At 38.1% G+C, this 23,818-nt stretch overlaps 1 protein-coding gene across 1 annotated transcript in view; it reads left to right on the forward strand.

Annotated features, from left to right (window-relative positions):
- LRP2 (LDL receptor related protein 2) overlaps positions 1-23,818 on the forward strand; it is a 195,337-nt gene that overhangs the window by 59,059 nt on the left and 112,460 nt on the right. The window contains exons 9-16 of the mRNA XM_028123757.2: positions 1,231-1,350; positions 7,254-7,382; positions 9,077-9,246; positions 10,253-10,470; positions 11,535-11,741; positions 13,955-14,157; positions 15,972-16,112; positions 17,798-18,001. Of these exons, the coding sequence (XP_027979558.2) occupies positions 1,231-1,350; positions 7,254-7,382; positions 9,077-9,246; positions 10,253-10,470; positions 11,535-11,741; positions 13,955-14,157; positions 15,972-16,112; positions 17,798-18,001 (1,392 nt within the window). The remainder of the gene's footprint in view (positions 1-1,230; positions 1,351-7,253; positions 7,383-9,076; positions 9,247-10,252; positions 10,471-11,534; positions 11,742-13,954; positions 14,158-15,971; positions 16,113-17,797; positions 18,002-23,818) is intronic.

Raw genomic sequence — 23,818 nt, forward strand, 5'->3', positions numbered from 1 at the left:
TTCCACATGATAGTAGAAAAGGTGAACCCTAGTGTGCAAGCTCTTTTAAATCTCTTCTTAGGTCACGTTTGCTAAATACGTTATTGGCCAAAGCAAATCATTTGGCCAGTCCAGATTCAATGGATCGATGAAACAGACTCCATCTCTTGATGGGAGGAGCTACAAAATATTTGTGGTGTTTTTCATGACTTTGAAGATGTTCTGGAGATTTTATTTCCTTGCTTATACTTAAGAAAAAGTCTTACCTGCCTATACTCAAAAAAGAAGCTTCTGGTTTCTGGGACATGTACCTTGAATTAGTTTTTCTTTTTTCTTTTTCTGTGACTGTAGAATATCCCCCCACCATTACTCTTTTTTTTTTTTTAAGATTTTATTTATTTATTTGAGACAGAGAGAATGAGAGAGAGAGAGAGAGAGAGAAAGCACATGAGAGGGGGGAGGGTCAGAGGGAGAAGCAGACTCCTTGCTGAGCAGGGAGCCCGATGTGGGGCTCGATCCCGGGACTCCAGGATCATGACCTGAGCCGAAGGCAGTTGCTTAACCAACTGAGCCACCCAGGTGCCCCCCCCCCCACCATTACTCTATCAACTTTGTGGACAATTGACTGTCCTGTAAGGGAATACAATTTATGACCTTGACTTCATCAGTAGTGTGCTCTATAAATTACCTAGTAGTTGTTTAGAAGTTGCCATGGTTAACATTTTTTTTTAAGACTTTATTTATTTATTTGACAGAGAGATAGAGAGAGCACAGATAGGCAGAGCGGCAGGCAGAGGGAGAGGGAGAAGCAGGCTGTCTGCTGAGCGGGGAGCCCGACCCAGGGCTCGATCCCAGGACCCTGGGACCACGACTCGAGCCGAAGGCAGACCCTCAACCGACTGAGCCATCCAGGCGCCCCTAATGTTATTCTCATTCCAGTCACTTGAGAATTCTTGACTTTCTCTATTATGTAGACAAAAAGATAGACTTACGACCTGATTTTTCTGTAAACAGCACTTAAGATGACTTATACTTGCACAGTTATAATTTTAAAAGGAGTTATTTTTAAAAAATACGAGTTGAGCTTTTCTTGCATAATAAAGCAGTAAGGCTTGAAGGCTAATAATTTCTGTGCCTCTGCTACATGCTTACTTAGCTTTTAGGTTTGATAAAAGACGCTCTTATGTTACAGGTACATCAGTCTTGTCCAGAGGTCACCATTTACTTAACAAAGTGTTTTTCTCTGTTTAGATGTGAATCTGTGTTCTCTACTGAGCTGTGAGTTTCAATGCCACATGTCACCAAATGGAGGGATGTGTTATTGTCCCCCAGGTTTTATCGTTGACCAAAATAATACCCGCAACTGTGTCGGTAAGTGATAAGTGGGAGTGTCTAGTGTTTTGTCACAGTGCTGCGGCACTCATGGCTTCTGTGATCTCTGACATCAAGGTGTTTGTGCTTGTGGATAGGAGTGGCAATCTTTATAACAGAGTAACACAGTCTCCATAGAAAACCTGGGCAATACGAAGTTTTAACTCAGAGAAACTTTTGTGAGGTGCACAAGGCAAAAGAGTGGTTCTTTTGAGTGAGTTGACTAGCTCCATGGATACCTATCTCCAGCCAGATGAAGGACGAAGTCTTTTGTGTTTTCTTTTTAAGTATTTGGAAGCAGGGTTGGGGTGTGGCCATACTGGTTGTTCAATATTGGAATACATCCATGTGGTTGGTAAGTAACTGCTGTCTGAACCCATCAACTACCCTACCCTGACCCCCCTGGCTTCTTTTTGAGGATCTCAAACCTCTTCAGGATCCAGCAACTAAAGAGTGGTCACCAAACAGCAGAGGATCATCAGCTCTCTGCCCCGCTGACCACAGTGACCAGTCAGTGCCCATGCCAGGCTGGTTGTTAATTCCATTTATTTTCACCTCTATTGAAGTTTCTTGAAGCTTTGTTCAAGGACAGACACTGTCATTTTCCTTCATTTGGCTGGCATTGAACTAGATGCTGGTGCACCAAATATTTCTCACATCTCTCTTAGCTGAATTATAAGAATGATTTCTCCCACTAGGAAATTTTTGATTCTGATGTGAGCCAGCTTTGCATCCTTCTGTGATTAGGATGGAATCTTATGATGGGAGACTACTATGGCCAAGTATCAATTTTCAGTTTTTAGGATTTGAAAAATGAATTTTTAATGTTCTGATTTCTTTTTCCTTCTTTCTGATTTTTTTAAGAGATGGGGGGGGGCAGAGGGAGAGGGCGAGAGAGAATCTTAAGCAGACTCCACGCCCAGTGCGAGCTGGACGTGGGGCTTGATCTCACGACCCTGAGATCATGACCTGAGCTGAAATCAAGAGTCAGACTTTTGACTGACTGAGCCACCCAGGTGCCCCTCCTTCTTTCTGATTTTTGATACATAAGCAATAAACCTATTAGCAGAAAGTGTCCAAAGGGGTTTTAAAAAACAAAATAACAACAACTTTGTTTTTACTGGTGTTGGCAAAAAGGCATCTGGAAGGCAGCTGTAATGATTCACTAAAATTAAATTTGGTAGGGGTGTCTGGGTGGTGTAGTTGGTTAAGTGGTGGACTCTTGGTCTCACCTCGGGTCTTGGGGTCATGGGATCAAGCCTGAGCATCGGGGCTCTGCACTCAGTGCGGAGTCTGATTGAGATTTTTCTCTCCCCCCCACTCAAGCTCTCTCTCTAAGATAGAAAGATAGATAAATCCTTTAAAAAATTAAGTTTGGTAATCATCTAGATCTCCAAAATATAGATGATTCAGATTTTTCCCAGGATATTTGTGTTCTTTTGATATTCCTTAGAAATAGATTCTTCAGGGCTTTCTGAATAAAAAAGACAAGGCATACATAATACTTTTTACAAAAGTGCTTCTTCTGAAGTAATTTCCAAAATATTAATACAATTTGGTCAACAGTATTGAATTTGGATAAATCTAATGAAGTTACTCAGTCTTTAGTCTCAGCTCGTGGCTTCCAACTTGATTATCAAACATGGTTGATCTTAAATAACTATTCACAGCCAGAAAAAAGTTTAATGCCACAAATTTGGTTTACAAATTTGGAACTTTTGAGACAGTCTATTCCTCAGTGTTATTGAGAACCATAATAATGGGGCTCATTTATGTGTCATATGCCAAGAAAAACAAGATTTTTATATCCAGTAAAGCAATCCAAGTGAGGTTGTCCTTGGTAATTTTAGAAGGTAATTTTAGGTTTCTGGTATCGGGACCATGCCCCAAAGTTTGCCCACTATCTGATTGCTCCTCTTAAGTAACAGTTTAGTTACTTATTGGATATAAGACATGTCACACGACAAGACATGAATATGACACATGACATGTGCTTTATGCAAGTCACCCCAAGAGATTCTGAAGTCTCAGAGACAATTCTGAATTACTTAAGGAAGCCCCCAAATTTCTAATCGTTTGAAAGCTTCTATAAATAAAAGAGTGTGATCTGCAACAGGCATTAAATGAAATCAGGACAGGGGCACCTGGGTGGCTCAGATGGTTAAGCGTCTGCCTTCGGCTCAGGTTATGATCCCAGGGTCCTGGGATCGAGTCCCGCATCGGGCTCCCTGCTCCTTGGGAGCCTGCTTCTCCCTCTGCTTCTCTCTCTCTCTCTCTCCCCCTCTGTCTCTCATGAATAAATAAATAAAATCTTAAAAAAAAATGAAATCAGGACACTTTTTGTGTTTTATTATTACCAACATTATCATTATAATCACCATCGTCACATTGGGGACGCATTCAAATGATTTTAAAATATTTTTCACATGAACATCCTCAATTGTTAGGTGGTTTTCTGACTTTGGAACCCCTGGCAGTGCTGCCTGGCATTGCTGCAAAGGCAGCGTCCCCTTTTCTTCAGAGTGGTGCTCATCCGTGGGTGTGAGCCTGCTCCTTTGTCTTTGGCAAATGTCAGGCTCCTCCACCATTCCTCTCCGCCCCCTCTTATTGCCACCCAGCTGCCAATTCGATTTCCAGTCTTTTAGTTCTCTAGGCATTTCTCCTTTCTCTCAGTAGAAAAGGAATTCCAATAGAAATACCAGAAGCCACATTCTCAGTATTTCATCAGCTTCTCTTTTTTTCCTCTCTCAACCCCCAAAGAGGAGATGGGGCTGGGCTGCCTTGCATTTGGAACTTGATAGGCCGTGAAGTCTTTCAGTAAAGTGATTGCTCTTTCAGAATCCCTAGTTTAGTCTTGTGATGCCTGACAACCTGTTCTTAGGCTCCCCCTCCCCTTTTTTGGGCACTCTAGCATTTAGATAGCACATTTTCCAACACTTTTTTCCCCCAATGTCTAAGTTTGTGTTGAGCTTTGAGTTATATTTCCAAGTGTCTAGGGCTACTTGTACGTCAGAGCTCTGGGCCACTTTGTTTTGCAGTCTGAAATAAATGAAAAGCTGTCATTATAAGGTTTTTTACATTGAGCCTATTAATAAATGTAATATAGAAAATTCCAATATTATGCTGTGGCACAAGATAATTTCAGGATGTATAGAACACGGCCAATTCACACTAGAAGTGGTGTGGGCTGATAACTGCATCACTAGTTTTTAAATTCCATGATGAACATTTTTAATCCCTGCAGTATGTGCCTGGGACGTTAATACAGATAACTTCATTTGGAGATGAGCTCAAAAGTCTGCAGTTGAGGGCTTTTGTGTTAGGCCCCCTGCCACCTATAGAGATCTTTTCTGTGATCTTCCCTGTTTTTCAAGGATGTGTTCTTTGCCCCTGAGTTTTGAAGATGGGTTAAAATTTATTTCACAGAAGATACTTTGCTCTTTTTAAAGAGAACTCGTTAATTTTAATACGTGACATTATACAACCGGTTACACTTGTTTCAGCTGAGCTTTTAGGGAAATTGTTTTTGTTTGTTCTTTCAAGCATTTCAATTCAACAAATACTCTCTGTATGGCTGTGATACTCTGCATGGCTTCAGGTGTTGGAAACCTATGCAACATTTATCATCTTAGACATGGCTCCCCAGTGAATGCCTCAGTGGTAATCAAGAATAAAATTGAGTAATCCCGACACGAAATCTTGTGTCCTTCTACCATTCATCTGCCCCTGGTAGTCTTGACCTGGCTCTGGAGCCTCTGAGGCGTGCTGAAGCAGTTTACCCAGGGTTTTTGTTTCTGATTGACGGGACATGCTGTTTGGCGACAGAATGACATCGTGGTGCAGAGTTAGGGCAGGGAGGTCATTCAGCATGGTGGGATTTCAGACAGCCAGAGGGATCAGAGGGTGTCCAAGGGGGTCTAAGCTAAAAAGGAGTTTTTGAACTATTTTCAAAGCAGGATCTGTTGGTATGGGGCAACAAAGAATGAAAAGGCAAGAAAAATAGATAAAGGTAATGTGGTGGGAGGCGGTATTATAAAGGAGTGTTTTAGGGATTTATACAGTTTCCACTACTTTTCTATTCTCATGGAACGCCTCAAGTCTACTTTCATTTTTCTGGTTTTCACTTTGGTTAATGATGGATATTAATTAGCCTTAATTTTCCTCCGTCATGGAGACTATAATTCAGTCATTAAAAGTGACAGTGATTTTATACACTCATTCAAACGTTAAAGCGTTTGTAGCCCAGGTGATAGGAAGGGCATTCACACCCACGAATTCCTAGTTATGACTTCTTCACCTTTGGTTTTCTTCTGTTTGACATCAGAACTCCTGCTCCCGGGATGACTCCAGACCCTTAAGCATATTCTCATCGGTCTTGCATTCAAAATGAGGTCATGACATTCTGGGTATTTGAGGGCGAATATCCTGTACTTTTCATTTCTCCTGAGGCGAAGCCTCAGGTGGTGCTGTCTCGGGGCTGAGGCAAGGACACAGAAGAGATAAATCATGAAAGGCCTTTTATTCATACCCACATGCCTTTCACCTTGTCATGTCCAAATTGGATTAATTTTTTTCTTTGGTTAGTCACAGTTCTTGGAAAGAAAGATTTGCAGGCCCGTGTTGTTATATTTGGTCTTGAGGGAAAATTGGAAACATTAGCTTGATTCCCAGGACGTTCTCGAGCTTTGTAACTGGGGAGTTGTGAGATGTTATGGTAGAACCTGAGCCCCAACTCTGATATTTGCTGCAAGTGTAATCAGATCCAAGTAATGTGGAGAATTCTAGACCTGAGGGTCCAATGCTTTCAGAAATTATAATTTACTGAGAACCTGTTGGTATGGGCTTTGACGGTTTTCCTCCCAGGGAAGTGCACAGGGTGAAGGAGGGTGAAGTGTGGATGTGAACTTGGAGGGTCAATGAAATATTTGGCACCAATCTACCAAGATAGGACAATTTTTATGCCCCTTAAACTGTACAGTCTTTGAGAAAGATGCTTTATATCTTGTGTTGTTCTACCCACTCCCTTCCTCCCGTGTTGTATTGTTTATATGTCAATTTCATTGAATCTCTTTTTACACAGTAGAACTAGGACTACGGTGACAATAAACAGCTCTGTCATGTGATGAACACTTGTTAAATGAATGAATACTAAGTTAATGAATAAGGAGAAGATATTTTTCATGTCTTAAGACTAATTTAAATTTAATTTTGGTTATAATTTTTGACATCAGAGGAAAGGCAGCTGGGTAAATGGATCTTCCCAAATACTTTATTCAAGTTACAGTTTTGTGTCTTTTTGAGGGATTGGATATAAGGCAGGTCTTACTTTATTCTGCTATAGCACTGTCCAGTAGAACTTTCTGCGGTGGTGGAAATGTGCTATATCTACATTTCCAGTGTGGTAACCACTGAGCCCATGTAGCTATTAATCACTTGAAATGTGGCAAGACTTAAGAAACTGAATTACTAATTTTATTTCATTTTAATTAATCTAAATATAAATTTAAGAAGCCATAGCGGGCTAGTGCCTACTATACTGGAAAGCACAGTTTTGAAGGGAAGAACTTACACCAAAATTCAGATGGTAAACCAACATTAATAAATTAAATGCAATACCACGGGGCTGTGAATCTAAGCAGTGCTGTGCATCTTCTATAAAATTATCCTTTGTGTAGATTAAAAAAAAAACTGTTTAAATGCTTTTGGATTTTCTGTAGTATCAAGATGCCTGTTCTGAATTCCTATTTTTTATTGTATGCCTAGAATCTGTGCTACCTCCAGAGGGTACTTATTTAGATATGGGCCTCACCATATTCTTGTATAGCTGGTCCAAGATTTTGGTCAGGGTGTGCCTAAAAAATGCTGGTAAACATGATTACAAATGTTTATTTCTCATATGGCAGATTTTAATGATTGCCAGATATGGGGAGTTTGTGACCAGATGTGTGAAGACCGAGTTGGCCATCACCAGTGCCACTGTGCAGAAGGGTATGTCTTGGAGCATCAACGGCATTGTAAAGCTAATACTTCCTGTAAGTAAATTAAGGACACTTGCCATATCTCTGAACAGGAAACTTAACGATGAATATCCTCCTTCCATAGCAAATGACAAAAGAAATACCAGCATTTATGTGGATAGCAGGGTTTTATCATCACAAATTAGGAGCGGGCCTTGCTGCTGGAAGAATGGGTCCACATTAATTTTGTATTTTGATTATTAGGACAAATTTATGGATTAATCATGACCATTAGTCACTGTTTTTTGTTTTTTTAATTGGCTGCTTGTACACTTTGTGTCAGAGCTTTTGTGTCAGCTACCACATTTGATTGTGGAATACACTTTTTGCCTATCTTGGGTTACTTGGACATTTAAATTTTTAATTAATTTACCACAAACATGGGTGACAAGTATCTGTAGAAATAATTTTGGCATTGTTTATGAAAAATTTAGGAGTGACTGAAAATGGACCTCTGAAATTTGGATTGGAATTTTGGGGAATGCACTCATTCTGGGTGTTTTGTTGGAATTAATCTAAGTACTGTAGTACTGAAAAGTCATGGGGAAAATCTGTTAAAAAATGATACCCCCCACCCCCACCATTTTGTCACCATGCATTTCTGGATAAGAAGATCTTTGTTCCTTTTTTCCAATTGTTTTTTTCTCACATGATCTTGAAGTTCCTTTGGTGGCCTTCTGAAATATATCTGCTCATAGAAATAATAAATGGCCCATTTCCAGGTTATTTTTGTGTAGACATACCTGATTTGCTCTTTACTAACTTTTTGGTACAGCTGATTTTTAACAATTAAAATGTATTTACTTTTGAAAGGATAATAAATTCATATGTTCAGAAATTCTAAATTATAAAATTATCTTTCTCCACATCTCTGTTCCTCTCTGACCAGTTTCCACTTCCCTTTTCCCATAATTGATCATTGTTTATTTTAATTCTAGAGACTGTCAAATACATAAATAAGAATGTACAAATACAGGTATCCAGTTCTATTTTTACGGATTATGGTAGTAAACTATACAGGCAGTTCTGCATTTTGCTATCAACGTATATCAACACAGAGACTTCTTCCTCATTCTTTTTTTTTTCTACTGGCATAATATTCCATTTTTTTGACGTACATTATTTATTTAACTAGTCCCCTACTGATGGGCTTTTATATCTTTTTTTTTTAACCTTTGCTATTGCAAACAAGACTGCAATGAAAACCTTGATATTCATATGTCATTTTGCATGCTTGTGAGTATGTAGGTAAAGCAGATTTGGATCCATCATTGGCATGTTTTTCACAGAGTGATTTCCCAGTAATCCATAAAATATGTTCTGTGCTTTACACAGTCTGAAGTTGCTGGGTTAGATGCCCGTATCATAGAGGATTCTTGAAAATACCTGAAGTAGTCCCCTCTGTGTCACTGAAAGTGCATGGAACTAGCAGTTCGAACACTCGAGTTCTTGGTAGACTCTGCTCCAGACTTAGTGTGATTTTGGACACTTCATCAAGCATTTTTGCGCCTCAATTTGCTTATCTGTAAACTGGATAGAATGACACCTATATGCCTGCCTCAGAAGTTTATTTTAAAATCAAATAAGATAACATAGAAGAAGTATTTGAAAAGGCAGGAAGCATATCAGTTGTAAGTTTGCCTGAAAGGGTGAGATGCGTAGGTTTGTTCACTTGAAGGAGTGATAATGCCTTCCTTCTTCACATTTAGCTGAGCAAGCCTCCATTATCTTCTCCAATGGTCGGGATTTGCTGATTGGTGATATTCATGGAAGGACCTTTGCGATGTTGGTACAGTCTCAAAATCATGGAGTGGCTGTGGGTGTGGATTTTCACTATCACCTACACAGAGTCTTTTGGACTGACACTGTGCAAGATAAGGTAAATAGAAATTTTAGGAGTAGAGCTTGCGAGCTGATAGAACCCCAAACACAAAGTGTTGATAACTTTTCATTTTTGGGGGAGTGGAAGGGAAAGTTCTTTTGTTTTCTAACAGAAAAGGCCCTTGAGATATTTTATGTTAATCAGCACCTTTTTCCATGCTATACTATTACATGTGACCTGTTAAACAAAGCAGTCTATTATATGGATTAGCCTTGAGCAACTTTTAATTTTATTCGAAATGGAGTCCAAAAGCCTAATTAAAAGAAATAGTAGACATTCTTTCAAAACTGGATAGATATTTGGTAGTAATTTTTGAAACTTGATCATTTAAAATATAAAAAGTACTCTGCTTCCTTGGATGATAAAAATCAGATTTTACTTGCATCTTCTAAATGGAACTGTAATTGAAGATTGGGTAACAAATATTGACAGCATTTTGTTTAACAGCCAAAATTTCATTATGCTGTCTTATTTGGAAAGTGTGATAGATTTAATTGCAACTTTGAGTGATCGCAACAGAGATTTTTAAAACATAAATTTTAGAGACCTCTAAAGAGTTATGACATTTTATTTCTTCCTCTTAACATTTCCTTGTACTATTAATAAAATTTTAATTCAAATAAGTGGTAACTTGCATAAAATTTCTAAAAATTGCAAATTTGGATTATTAACAATTCTGACTTGATTACAGCTAAAAATCAAAACAAACCATCACCACCTCCTCCACAAAAAAATCCACATTGTTTAAACTTTCAATAGCTACCAAGAATTAGAAATGCAGGATTAAAAAAAAAAATCCAACTTTTTATATTTGCCTTACATATACTTTTAAAGAAACTCTTTTTCTCCCCAGTAGCCCAGGATGTAAAATATTTTAGTGATTTTTTTTTTTTTTAAGTCTAGATGACTGATTGGTACCACATAGATAGATAAACTGAATGAATATAGGAAAAACAGTGCCCACAGTTTTGTGTAAGAAGTGTAATTTTGAGTTTTCTTTCAGGTTTTTTCAGTTGACATTGATGGCTTAAACACTCAAGAAGTTGTTTCTCTTGATGATCCAGAGAATCTAGCTGTGGACTGGATTAATAATAAACTTTATTTGGTAGAGACCAAGGTCAACCGCATAGATATGGTAAATTTGGATGGAAGCCATCGGATTATCCTTATAACTGGAAACTTGGGGCATCCTAGAGGAATTGCCCTGGACCCAACTGTTGGGTAAGTGATGTGAAAACATACTGATTTTCGTATTTTTGAAGCTTTATCTCTCCCGATAGGTAAAACATCCCCTGGATTAATTAAAGGTTAGTTCTGATTTCTTATAGGGTCTGTACTCTAGAACCCATGTTTATTTTATATCTCCATTCATATAAGCTTTAAATGAGTACACCAGTGGTGTACTAAGAATATGTGATTTTTTGGGGGTATGAATTTTATTTTTAGTGTTTGCCACATTTGCCTGGTGGAGAGACAGGACTCTGTGTTCTGACTCAACCTAATAATATTGTTTCACCTAAATGTTACTTTTGATTCACCATTACCAGATGATCATTCTAACATGATTTAGCTGCAAATTTTTTTAAAGAGGGGAAAGAAGATTGGACCTATCCCTTTAGCGCTTACTTGTTACAAACTGGGATTGAGATGACAATGGTAATACCTCATTACAAGTTGTTCAGTGTGAATCACCACATCAAAACAAATGCTCACTCGTCTCCAATTTTCCTAATGTCCACGTTTGAGTGCAGTTATAGGAGACTTAGCTTTCTCCTAGATTTTCACAGTTGGTTCTTAGAATGCTTGTATGAACTTCAGGCTACTGAAGGGTTGGTGAATGGTTATTATTCATTCCTACTTCATGATATCCTGCTATCTTTCCTTGAAAATAATGGATATGTTCTCTAGACTATGTCTTACAATGGGGAATTAGGGAGGGAAATGATTTGATAGCTTATTTTAAAATGTATTTGTAAGTTTTCCTGGGTGTGAAAAAGAGAAGTGAAAGGCAGAGCCAGGAGTCAGGGCAGAAAGTTAAGAAGATGGATATGAATTTTGAGGCTGCTGTATTAGTGCATTTTCATAGTTGCTATTTGGAGTTGTTGACTCTCCTGATTGGCCCCCATAGTTTCTGATTTTTTTTTGTTGTTGTTGTTATTCTATACTCCCATGTTCTCTAATCAGCTAGAGGGAATTTCCATTGATCCAAACATGCAACCAAAAACAGTATTTTCCAGATAAACTTGTAAAATAACTGACTTTCATCTTTTATTTGTCTTTTGTAGTTACTTATTTTTCTCAGATTGGGAGAGCCTTTCTGGGGAACCTAAGGTGGAAAGGGCTTTCATGGATGGCACCAACCGTAAAGACTTGGTAAAAACAAAGCTGGGATGGCCTGCTGGGATAACTCTGGATATAGTATCAAAGCGTGTTTACTGGGTCGACTGCCGTTTTGATTACATTGAGACAGTAACTTATGATGGAATTCAAAGGTAAGAAGTATTTTTTTATAGCTTCATAAGTTTGGGGGAAAGTACACAAAATTTATGGAGAGGGATACAGAGGGACCAGAATTAAAATATTGCTCTGTTGGTTGACATTACATCTTGAATGACTTTTGTGTTGACATTTGTGTGAGGTGACTTTTTGGCGGGGGTGGGGGGAAGGTTTGTTGTTAACTTTCCTCCTGTTCCATGATAGCATTCATTAAATGTTACTTAGAGCATTTATTCTTTGATTTCTCCTCCCCAACTTCTCCCCAGCTCCCAGATGAAGCACATTATTTTCATTCACTCCTGAGTCCATTTATTTCTCTGGGTCCCTTATGGTTTGTCTCCAAAGATCACTTTATCTTTTAGCTTACTAATTTTCCCCCAGTGAATAAATAACTTTTATTATTTATTTAACATTAGCCGGTGGGAATTAATTGGACTTTACTCTGCCCTTACATATTTCAAATTTCAAAGAGAAATTCTGGCTTGTATTTTTACCTGATACACTTCAAAGATACTTAGAATATTTGAACATAAAATATGGCATACTTTTTATATCATCTTCTTAGTCTGATGAGAGTTAACTATAAATTAAATTGTTAACTAGTTTCTCTGCTTTTGATATTTTCAAAAACTGGTTAAAACATGGTTTTTAAATTTGTCAAAACTACTCTTTGTGGATTCAGAAAATCAGCTGGCCAATTTAATTTTTCCAAATTACTTGATTTTATTGTATTGTTTTCTCAATGGAAGGAATATTATAGTTTTGTTTTCTCCTTTATCTCTATTTTGTAAGGATGGTATCACAGTCTGCCACTGGATTTCATATTCTTAGAACAAACTCTACTTGGTTAAATAAAGTGATTGGGTATTGATACTATGACTTCACATCATTAAAACTGGTTCCCATAATGAGAATGTGAATAAATTTAATGAAAAAATATCAACCAACCCAATAAGTCATATAAAAACAATTGAGAAATTGCCTATTTTTTTTCTCTTTCATAGGTGTTTTGACATTATATTAGATAGTCTAGGTATTTTTATGCTAAGGTTAAAGTAAAACATAAAAACATAACAATCAATGGAGTTTCAGAAATATTTGAGGGCTTTGCTGGCTGTGAAGAAACATCAAAGAGCTATCAAAGCTCATGAGTACAGCTGAAATCATAAAGTCACTGCCCATTGCTTTGCCAGCAGGTGGCATTCAGGGTTCTGGAATTTGCTAACTGAAAAGGAAAAACCATTCTCTAATCTAAATGTACCATGTCATTATTGAGTGTTTTAAAGTGCGTGCTGACTTGCCACCTTTGGTTTCTCCCCCTGTGCCATATTTTTGGTGTGTTTCCCAGCCTTAGTATCTTCAGTTCTTTTCTTAGAGTCCTGTTGTGCTTTTTAGTTTTCAGCAGTGTTAAAAGATTTTTCTTTAAGGTCTTTCTATTTTGCAAAGAGGAAAAAAAATGAATTTTCCCTCACGAACCATCCTCTATCTCACTTTCTTTATGTGACCTAAGTGAATTATCGTCTATGCAGAAGTAGTTATGACAGACACTGTTGATTTTCTTTCCCTTGCTTGGCACCTTTTACTTCTTTTTCTTTTACTGAAGCAGCTCTGGCCACCCTGTGCCTCCACTGCAAGTATGATGAGCAGACAGTTTATCAAGCAGAGGCGGAGGGGTGGTAGCACTACTTTTTGATTTCCCAAAGTGACATCAGGAATAGGTCTGCATGTTTGCTCTGGGTTGAACTGTTCTGCTCACTATCCTGCTCCCTGATGCTAAGAAATGGTTAATGGTAGAGTGTGAAGTCCATTGAAGGTATCTGCTACCACATTTACATTCCCTTATTACGCTCTTTAACCTGTGGATTACAAAATGATATTTCACATCATATGGCCCCCCCTTTTTTGTGGGGCAACCTTAATAGAATGAGAAGCATGTAAAAAACCAGTAATTTTTCAAAAAAATCTAGAACAAACTAGGACTGGGACTGGAATTTTATTTTCGAGGGTCTCTCCCAAGAGACCACATGAAAATCCGGAATTCTATCAAATGTAGGTCAAAATATACCCACATCTTAAAATGTATTTTTCTATATATCCTATGTTTGTAACAAGAAATTACTTAGTTTTTTAGGCATTTACTTGAACGAATTCCACCTTTAATCGAAATGAAGGTAAACAAAAAAATTGTGATACACATCTTTTGTAACAGGAAGACAGTAGTCCAAGGAGGCTCACTCATTCCTCATCCCTTTGGAATAAGCTTGTTTGAAGATCATGTATTCTTTACTGATTGGACAAAGATGGCTGTAATGAAGGCAAACAAGTTCACAGAGAGCAGTCCACAAGAGTACCACCAGACTTCTCTGAGGCCATTTGGAGTGACTGTTTACCATTCCCTCAGGCAGCCCTACGGTATGCCCCAGAACAATGGAAACCCTGCTCAATACTGGTCTTGGTAGAAAGGTTTTCTCAGTGGTATGGAAGTTAAGAGTGATCTCATGAGATTTGGGTGATATTTTCAAATATATGATGGGTTATCTAGAGAGTTAAAACTCTCTGAAATTGGCTCTGTGTATTATGGGGTCTTCTGAAAAAATTGATGTATTTCAGAATTAAAATGCCAAATCAACAGGAAACTTAAGAGATGTATTTTACAGATATTTATTGGCACCCGCAATGTGCCAGGTCCTATCTAACTGCTGGGGATAGACAGCAAACAAACCAAACCAAACCAAAATACATATCCTCATTTTACTGGGAGAAATCTTGTATTCAATCCATTAATATTAAAGTTGAGGAAACTGAGGCCTAAGAGGAAGAAACTAACGTGCCTAAGTGTTCATTTGAGGTAGTGTCAGAGCCAATTTTTTTTTCTTCTCCGTTGAATATGTATGACACCTGTTACTTGGTTTGTGTTGGGTCTGTCATTGGCCACTGGTGTTTGGTGTCTCCTAGGCTGGTCACTTATCAAAGAAAAGAAATGTTTTGATTCAGAAACCATTTAGTCTTCTGTTATTTTATAGTATGTCTTGTTTGTGTTTCAAGGTTTTAAGTTGACAGAACTGTTGTGACTGTTCATGGCTCTTTTCTGTATTTGCTTGTGCATCAGAAAAAAAGAAATATGATAAACTGTATGGATAGAAAGTTTAGTATCAGTGAATAGTAATTTAGGGAAAGGCAGATTTTACTTTTAAACTCCCACATCGAGTGGTGGGTCTGATTTTAGGATGGAGAAAGACCATAAAGTAATTAGGTTGATTTTTTTTTTTTTAAACAAAAAAACCCAACCACTAGAACTGATACATTGAAGGGTATTCATCTCAATGTAGTCATCCTGGAATAACATAAACTTTAGCTGAAAATATGTATTACATCTGAAAACATTTTGGAAGTCTCTATTTGGAATGGTCAGTTCATGAGCTACTAAATTCCTATTTGCCCTTGACCAAAAATTTACCCAATTTTATCATCCACATTGTTTGTTTGTTGTTTCCCCAAACCAATCCACCTGAGAAGGTAAAGAGACAATTTTATTTTATTTTATTCTATTATTATTTTTTGTAAGGAGACAATTTTAAAGAATAAGTCAAAGGCTAAGGAGACAATTTTCAAAGCAGATGTGACCTTTTTGGCTATGACAGGCTTGTATACAATGAGCTTTTTGAGTCACAGCTTTGAGAATAGGTTCTAGAAGTATAAACTGGTTTGTATTGCAGGTTTGTAGGGTTTTGGAATCAGATCTGGATTTGACTTCTAGTTTAGTTGCTGAATAATCTTGGGCAAGTTGTGTTACGGTCTGGAGCTTTGGCTTCCTCTTGTATAAAATTGGGATAATAATACTTAGCTCTTAGAGTCATTGATTTTTAAGTTGGCTTGCTTAAAAAGCATGCATCCAGTGAGTTACAGTTACGTATTATATCTTATGAATGGTCAAAATAACACTCAAGCTTTTTTGTGGAGGGAGGTGGTTACTTTTTAATCACTGAGGCTAGCAGACGTGATTACCTTGGGGAGAAGAACTCCCAAAGTTATATAGCTGTGGGAATCCTGAGTGTTGCCACTACCAGTTTGAGGGTAGGTGGGAGAGCTTACATGGGGGCGTATACAGCAACCAACAGCAGTGGTGTTTGTGTTCCATGCACGTACCTGGCTCAAAGTGGTTTCACATGTCTTGGGTAATCATACATCTCTAACTGAGATTTAACCCTGTGTATTTTTTCCTCTAGTTAGCAATCCATGCAGAGATAACAATGGGGGCTGTGAACATGTCTGTGTCCTCAGCCACAGAACAGATAATGATGGTTTGGGTTACCGCTGCAGGTGCACCCTTGGCTTCAGCCTGGATGTGGATAACCGCCACTGCGTTGGTAAGAAATCACTTCTGGGCTGTCTTTCTGGTAGGCAGCATAGCGGTACGTGCTGCCTTTGGACTGGGTCAGCTTCCTGTCTTACTCCTTCATGGTGAATAAGCATTTGGTAGCTGACAGAGCACCTTCCTCAGTAGGCGCTGCTCCCCTTACACACAGGGTTCAAAGATGTAAATTTCTGTTCTTCAGGCCTTTCCTTTAATTGCACATCTAGGGTTTCCTTGGGCTCCCTTTCCCCTTTTCTCCTTCCTGAAATCGTTTCCTTTTAAAATTACGCTTTTGAAATGCCATACAATTTTGAGTGTTCTCTGCTATGTATACCTTTCCCACTTTAGATGTTAGCCTTCACTTTATGCGGGAGTACCTCCTGTCCCCTTCATTGCCCTCTCCTAGACCACTGCTCCTGCCCCTGGAGGGGGCAGTTGCGCCTCGATCCCACCTGGCTTTATTGCTGTGTCCCCAAAACAAACTAAGTGTTGGGGCGGCTCATTTCCTCATCTAGGTTTTCACTTTTCAATCCACAGTTTCTCTTTATCCCTGCCTGTGTGCTCTGGGATTCAGTTACTCCCTCAAACACTTTTCTTCCTCTTTGGTTTTCTACACACCTACTTAGAAGTAGGCTGTTACCGCGCCTCTGCTGATGATGAAATGCACATCCTGCAATATTTGGTTTTCTTTTCTTCCCTTGAAAACTCTCCTTTTTAATGCCTTTGACAAATTCTGGCTCCCCAGATGGTACTGCTTTGGGCTTGGTATGTAAATTTTCTAATTCTAACTGAGACAAATTTGTTCACTTTGTAGGTGATCCTAGATTCAGATAAAAAGCACCCTCATTCAAAGAGCCATGTGTCTCTGACTATTATATTGACACTACATTGTGTAATAATTTTGCTCTTAAACTCCTGCAATTTTTATCTTTGTCTTGGATATACCTTCTTCATTTCTCTTTTTGATCTCCTGACATACTGTTCTGTCTCCTTCTTTGATTTTAAAATGGCTCCTTTTTCCCTGTTTCCACTATTTTTCCTCTCCCTTCTTTCCCTATTTACTTCTAAATAACTTACCTGGTTGCTGTTAATTTTTTTAAAGATTTTATTTATTTATTTATTTGACAGAGAGAGAGAGAGAGCACAAGTAGGCAGAGCGGCAGGCAGGGGGAGAGGAAGAAGCAGGCTCCCCACTGAGCAGGGAGCCCGGCGCGGGGCTCAGTCCCATGACCCTGGGATTATGACCTGAGCTGAAGGCAGCTGCTTAACCGACTGAGCCACCCAGGCGCCCCTGTTAATTCTTTTCTTTAACTAGTCTTAATACCTTCAAAACTGCAGTAGGATTCTTGGTATAGATCTCTATACAAAAGTTAATCCAAATCAAGAATTTTGATGGAATTACTATGCAGTTCAGGTAACACTGCTTTAGAATTCATCATAGGGGACCGTGTTTTATACAAATAAATCTTAAGGATAAATTTCCCAAGAGGAAATAAGATTGTAATAGTTGTATCACCTTCATAGCTGCTTTTTTCCCTCTCTTCCCATTATTTGCAACAATGTTTTCCACAGATTTGGTTTTTATGTTTATTTGAGAATTATAAAATGTGCTTTATGGATATATAAATAATTTCTCTGGAATTGAGGGAGGACAAGAACCAGGCTGTGGCCAATTGTGTTGTGTTCTTCTTCCTACAGCTGTTAAGCAGTTCCTGATGTTTTCATCTGAAGTGGCTGTTCGGGGCATCCCATTCAACCTGTCTACCCAGGAAGATGTCATAGTTCCAGTGACAGGAAATCCTTCTTTCTTTGTTGGGATTGATTTTGATGCCCAGGAGAATATTATCTTCTTTTCAGATACATCAAAAGACATGATTTATAAACAAAATATCAATGGCACAGGTGAGAATACATTAAAAAAGTTTTTTGCACTGTTTGTCCATTTTTTAGTAATAATACTAATAATTTGCTCGCTAGAACTTAATTTGCTTGCTAAATACTTAGAGTTCAGGAAAAGAAATCCATTGCTTTTCTCATGATTTTAGTTAAAACAAACACTTCCTTTAAGAGTGTATTTTTAACAATGAGAAATATTAACATTGAAGAAGCTGACATTACATAAAAGGAGAGTCAAGTGTATGAAAGTCAGTAACTCGGTTAATTGACTAGAGGGTGTTCCTCATACTCAGCCAGATGACACCTCTTGAGGGATGTGGGGCTTGAAATAATAATAATAATAATAATAATAATAATAATAATAAAAACCCATGAATTATATGGAAATAAGGATTTACTATGTTTTCAGTTGATTGGGATTCTGTTAATATCTTCATAATCATCACAGAAAGATAAATTATAGTCAGTCACACTTTATACTGGATACTTCACTGAATGATGGCATAACTCAGTATTTTGATTTTATAACCTACTGGAGAATTCTACATTGAGAGAAGAATTAATACTGGTTCTTTTCAGACTCTTCCAAAATATTGAGGAGGGGGTAATACTTCCAAAGTCATTCTATGAAGCCAGCATTACTTTGATATCAAAACCAGATTAGGATACCATAAGAAAAGAAAACCATAGACCAATACCTTTGATAAATATCGATGCAAGAATTCTCAACAAGATATTGCAAACAGAATTCAAGAACACATTAAAAGGATTATACACTATGACCAAGTGGGATTTATCCCTGGGATGTAAGGATGGTTCAATATATGCAAATCAGTAAATGTAATATGTCACATCAGTAAAATGAAAGATAAAATTGCATGATCAGGGGGCGCCTGGGTGGCTCAGTCATTAAGCGTCTGCCTACGGCTCAGGTCATGATCCCAGTTTCCTGGGATCGAGCCCTGCATCGGGCTCCCTGCTCCGTGGGGAGCCTGCTTTTCCCTCTCCCGCTCCCCCTGCTTGTGTTCCCTCTCTCACTGTGTCTCTCTCCATCAGATAAATAAATAAAATCTTAAAAAAAATCACATGATCATCTCAATAGATGCAGAAAAAATATTTGACAAAATAAAACATACTTTCATGATAAAAACTCTTAACAGAGTGGGTATAAAAGAAACATACCTCGATATAATAAAGGCCATGTACAACATACACACAGCTAACATTATACTTAATGGAGAGAAATTGAAGGCATTTCCCCTAAGATCAAGAACAAGGCAAGGATGCCCTCTGTCACCACTCCTATTCAATATAGTACTGGAAGTCCTAGCTAGAGCAATTAAGCAAGACAAAGAAGTAAAAAGCATCAAATCAAAAAGGAAGAAATAAAAAAGTAGTTATTTGCTGATGGTATGATCCTATATATATAAAGAAAATCCCAAAGGATCAGTCAAGAGCTTTTGGAATTAATAATTTCCATAAAGTGGCAGGACACAACTACAGAAATCAGTTGCATTTCTTTTACACTGAATGATGAATCATCCAAAAAAGACATAAAACCATTCCATTCACAGTAGCATCAAAAAACAATAAAATATTTAGAAATAAATTTAACCAACAGTAGAGGATCTGTACAATGAAAACCACAAAACTTAGATGAAAGAAATTGAAGACACAAACAAATGGAAAAATATCCCATGTTCATGGACTGGAAGAATTAATATTGTTAAAATGGTCATACTACCCAAAGTCATTTACAAATTCAGTGCAATCCCCATCAAATTACCAAAGGCGTTCCTCACAGAAATAGAAGAAACAATCCTAAAATTAGTATGGAACCATAAAAGACCCTGAATAGCCAAACCAATCCTGAGGAAACAGAACAAGGCGGGAGGTATCATACTTTCAGATTTAAAACTATACTACAAAGCCATAGTAATAAAAACAGTATGATATGGGTACAAAAATAGACACATCGTGGAACAGTGGCCAGAAGTAGTGGAAAATAGCCCAGAAATAGATCCCAGCATGTATAGTCAACTAATATTTGAGAGGAGATTCAAGAATAACCAATGGGAAAAGGATAGTCTCTTCAACAAATGGTGCTGGGAAAATTGGAGAAATACATGTAATACAATGGAATTGGACCCCTATTTCACATAAGTCACAAAAAAATTAACCAAAATAGATCAAAGACTTAAAAAACTGATACCTGATACCATAAAACTCCCAGAAGAAAATGTAAGGAAGAAGTTCATCAATACTGGTCTTGGCAATAATTTTTTGTGCATGATATCAAGCACAAACAACAACAACAATAACAATCAGCAAATGAGACTATATCAAATGCTTTTCTGCACAGCAAAAAAACAACAAAATGAGAAGACAACCTACAGGCTGGGAGAAGATATTTGCAAACTATATATTAGATAAGGGGGTCAATATCCAAAATACATAAAGAACTCAGTCTAGCTCAATAAAAACAACAACAACAAAAATCTAAATAAAAAGTCGACAGAAGAACCAAATAGACATTTTCTCAAATGGGACATCAAAATGACCTATAGATACATGAAAAGATGCTCAACATCAATAATCATTAGGTAAATGTAAATCAAAACTACAATGAGATATCACCTGATACCAGTCAGAATGGCTAATACCAAAAAGACAAGAAATAACAAATGTTGGTGAAAATGTGGAGAAAAGGGAACTCTGATGCACTATTGGTAGGAATGTAAATTGGTGCAGCTACTGTAGAAAATAGTATGAAGTTTCCTAAAAAAATTAAAAATAGAAATACCATATGATCCAGTAAATCCACTACTAATATTTGCCTAAAGAAAATGAAAACACTAATTTGAAAAGATAGATGCACCCCTATTTGTTGCAGCCTTATTTACAATAGCCAAATTATGGAAACGGCCCAAGTGTCCATCAATAGATGAATGGATAAAGAAGATGTGATATATATATATATATATATATATATATATATATATATATATACGTTACATATATTTATATATATATATATATACACACACACACACAGTGGAATCATATTCAGCTATAAAAAGAATGACCTTGTGCAATTTCCAACAACATGGATAGAGCTAGAGAGTATACTGTTACGTGAAATAAGCGGGTCAGAGAAAGACAAGTACCATGTGATTCACTCATATGTGGAATTTAAGAAACAGATGAACAAAGGAAAAAAAGAGACTAAGTAAAAAATAGACTCTTAACTATAGAGAACAAATTGATGGTTACCAGAGATGGGTGGAGGGATGCATGAAATAAATGAAGGGGATTAAGAGTACATTTATTTAGATGAGCACTGAGTAATACACAAAATCGAATCACTTTATTGTACATATGAAACAAATACAACAGTGTATGTTAACTGTACTGGAATTAAAAAAATTCATCTTCCTCTGTTTCCTTTTTCTTTGGGTTCCTTTTTTTTTTTATCTCAACCCTTATTTTTCATGATGGAAGCTTTCTTCAAATTTCTTTGATCCTTGTTTAATATTAAGGGCAAGTCTATAAAAAGCTACCAAAAGGTCTGTCTGTATGTATGAGCCTCATCAGCTGGTGAACTTCAGCGGCCTTTCTGTTGGGGAGCTCCCAAACACTGATACTAGTAAATCTTTTTCTAGAGTTAGTCATTTGTTATTAGTAGAGGTCTCCATTCTCCTTGGTGTGGGGAGTAAGACGTGGTTAGGGTAGCTTGCTGTCTATGTTCTAGGAGAAGTACAGAGGACAGCGGGCCAAGGACCCTTCAGTTCACAAGTCACACAATCCCCCTGTATTCAGTTCTGTTCCATCCCAGTATTCCCGTGTGCACTGTGGTATCCTTGAGCCCACGGCACCTCTGCATCAGTTCCTTCAGAGAAGAAGATCTCTGATCTGTTAGAGAGGTAAATGGAGGGGAATGGCATAGATGCTCAGGATCTGAGAGGGACCTGGTGGTCTAATTGCTCTGGATACCAACTTTTAGCTAAGCCCCTTAGTTCCTCGCCCCTGCGTTTCTCCTGGTACCTCTGAGAGCCAATAGGCTGGGTCTTCTGTGTGTGTGTGTGTGTGTGTGTGTGTGTGTGTGTGTGTGTGTGTGTGTGCGCGCGCGCGCGCGCTGGGGGGGTTCTTCCCTCTGCTGGCACTGAGTTTGCAGCTTTCTCCCCCCACTACCCCTCCAATCACTTTGTTTTCTAAACCATGGAAATCTCTTTTCTGCTGTCCCTGGACTGTAATTTTAAGAGTTTGGATGGAAGAGGAGAAAACGTGTGGTCGGTCTTCTACTTTGAACCAGAATGCATCTTTTCTGCGGACCAGAGTTAGGTCCCCAGAGCTTGGAGAACTCCAGTCAGTCTTAGTTCTCACCAAAAGGCAGTCTTGGGCCTCCGAGCCCCATGTAGGCTCAGTCTCCTACTGGCATCTCACAGGTCAGCTCCTTTCTGCTTTGTCAAACTGGAATGCTCATCATGCTTTTTGTCAATGTCAAGTCTATATATTGAACAAGTTACCTTTGAAAATATTCTATAGTCAGTGGTTAAACTTTCTATGCTTTGGTGAGGGAGGTATTACGTTGCTGTTTTCCAGGGAGAGGAAGAAGTGTCGGTGAGTACACGTATAGAAAATGAATTGTCAGAAATCAGATTAAAGTCAAGATCAGCTGAATGAAGCTCTCAGGGAACTCACATATGCTCAAATCTCTCATTCTAAAAATTCAACCCACCTGCCCGTCCATGTGTCTCTCTAGTTACAGCTCTCCTCCTTTTCATGGTTGGACTACATGTTCCTGTTCTCACTTCTACGTTTGTACTTCTCACTTATTTCTCATTCCATCCCAGTTGGCCAACTATGTCACTTGAAACCCTTCTCATCTCAGTCACCTCCAGTCTCATTTCCTTCTCTTTCTTGGCCATTCTTTCTGGTGTTCTTTAACAGGTCTTTCCTTCTTTGCTTGTTTCCTAAACAACTGTGTTCTCTAATGTTCAACACTGGTTCTCTTCTTCTTCTTCATCTTCTACATAACTTTGTGCCTTCCATGTCTTTGATTAACTATTTAGATAGTGATTTATAAATCAGTGTGGGGAGACTTATGATAGGGCATTTACTTAATGATTTTCCTCCTAACCTGGGGAATGAGGGAAAGATCAGGGAAGGCTCTATAAATCTCTTTCTAAGCTCTCTAAGGTTCCATCCCATAATGCCAACTGCCTTTTGGATATTTCACCATATATCCCACCACCACCTCAAAACCAGTAGGTCTAAGTGGGCATCTGTACCCCATTTTTCACAGACCTCCTGCCTTAGCATAGAGCATGACCACTCTCCCTTCCCCTCTTATTCCCCCATTCCTCCCAGGATCTGGTGGTTTAAATATGAACTTCTCCCTTTCTTTTAGCCTCTATCATTAACTCATTAACCTCTGAAATGTAGAGTTCTCAGTCTGTCTCCCTCTCACGTAATAGAGCAACGTAATACCTCCCTCACCAAAGCATAGAAAGTTTAACCAATGACTATAGAATATTTTAAAAGGTAACTTGCTCAGTATAGACTTGACATTGACAAAAAGCATGACGAAAGCCTTTGCTTTCCTATTAGCACCCAATTCAGCACACTTCCTTTGGGAAACTTTTCCTCACCTCCACCTTGCCATATGATTCATTTGGACTCTGTGTTTCATATCATTCTGTGTGTACCTCTATCATAACACCCATTACTCTTTGATTTTTGCCCCTTGGCCTAATTGCCTCCTCTCCTCTCTCTCACTTCATTATAAATCCCTTGAAGGCAGTTTCCACACTTCTTTCAAGA

Source organism: Eumetopias jubatus, unplaced genomic scaffold (genome assembly GCF_037043125.1).
Source record: "Eumetopias jubatus isolate StellerSeaLion01/CBP00866 unplaced genomic scaffold, mEumJub1_p1.0 scaffold_3, whole genome shotgun sequence".
NCBI classification, from domain to species: domain Eukaryota; kingdom Metazoa; phylum Chordata; class Mammalia; order Carnivora; family Otariidae; genus Eumetopias; species Eumetopias jubatus.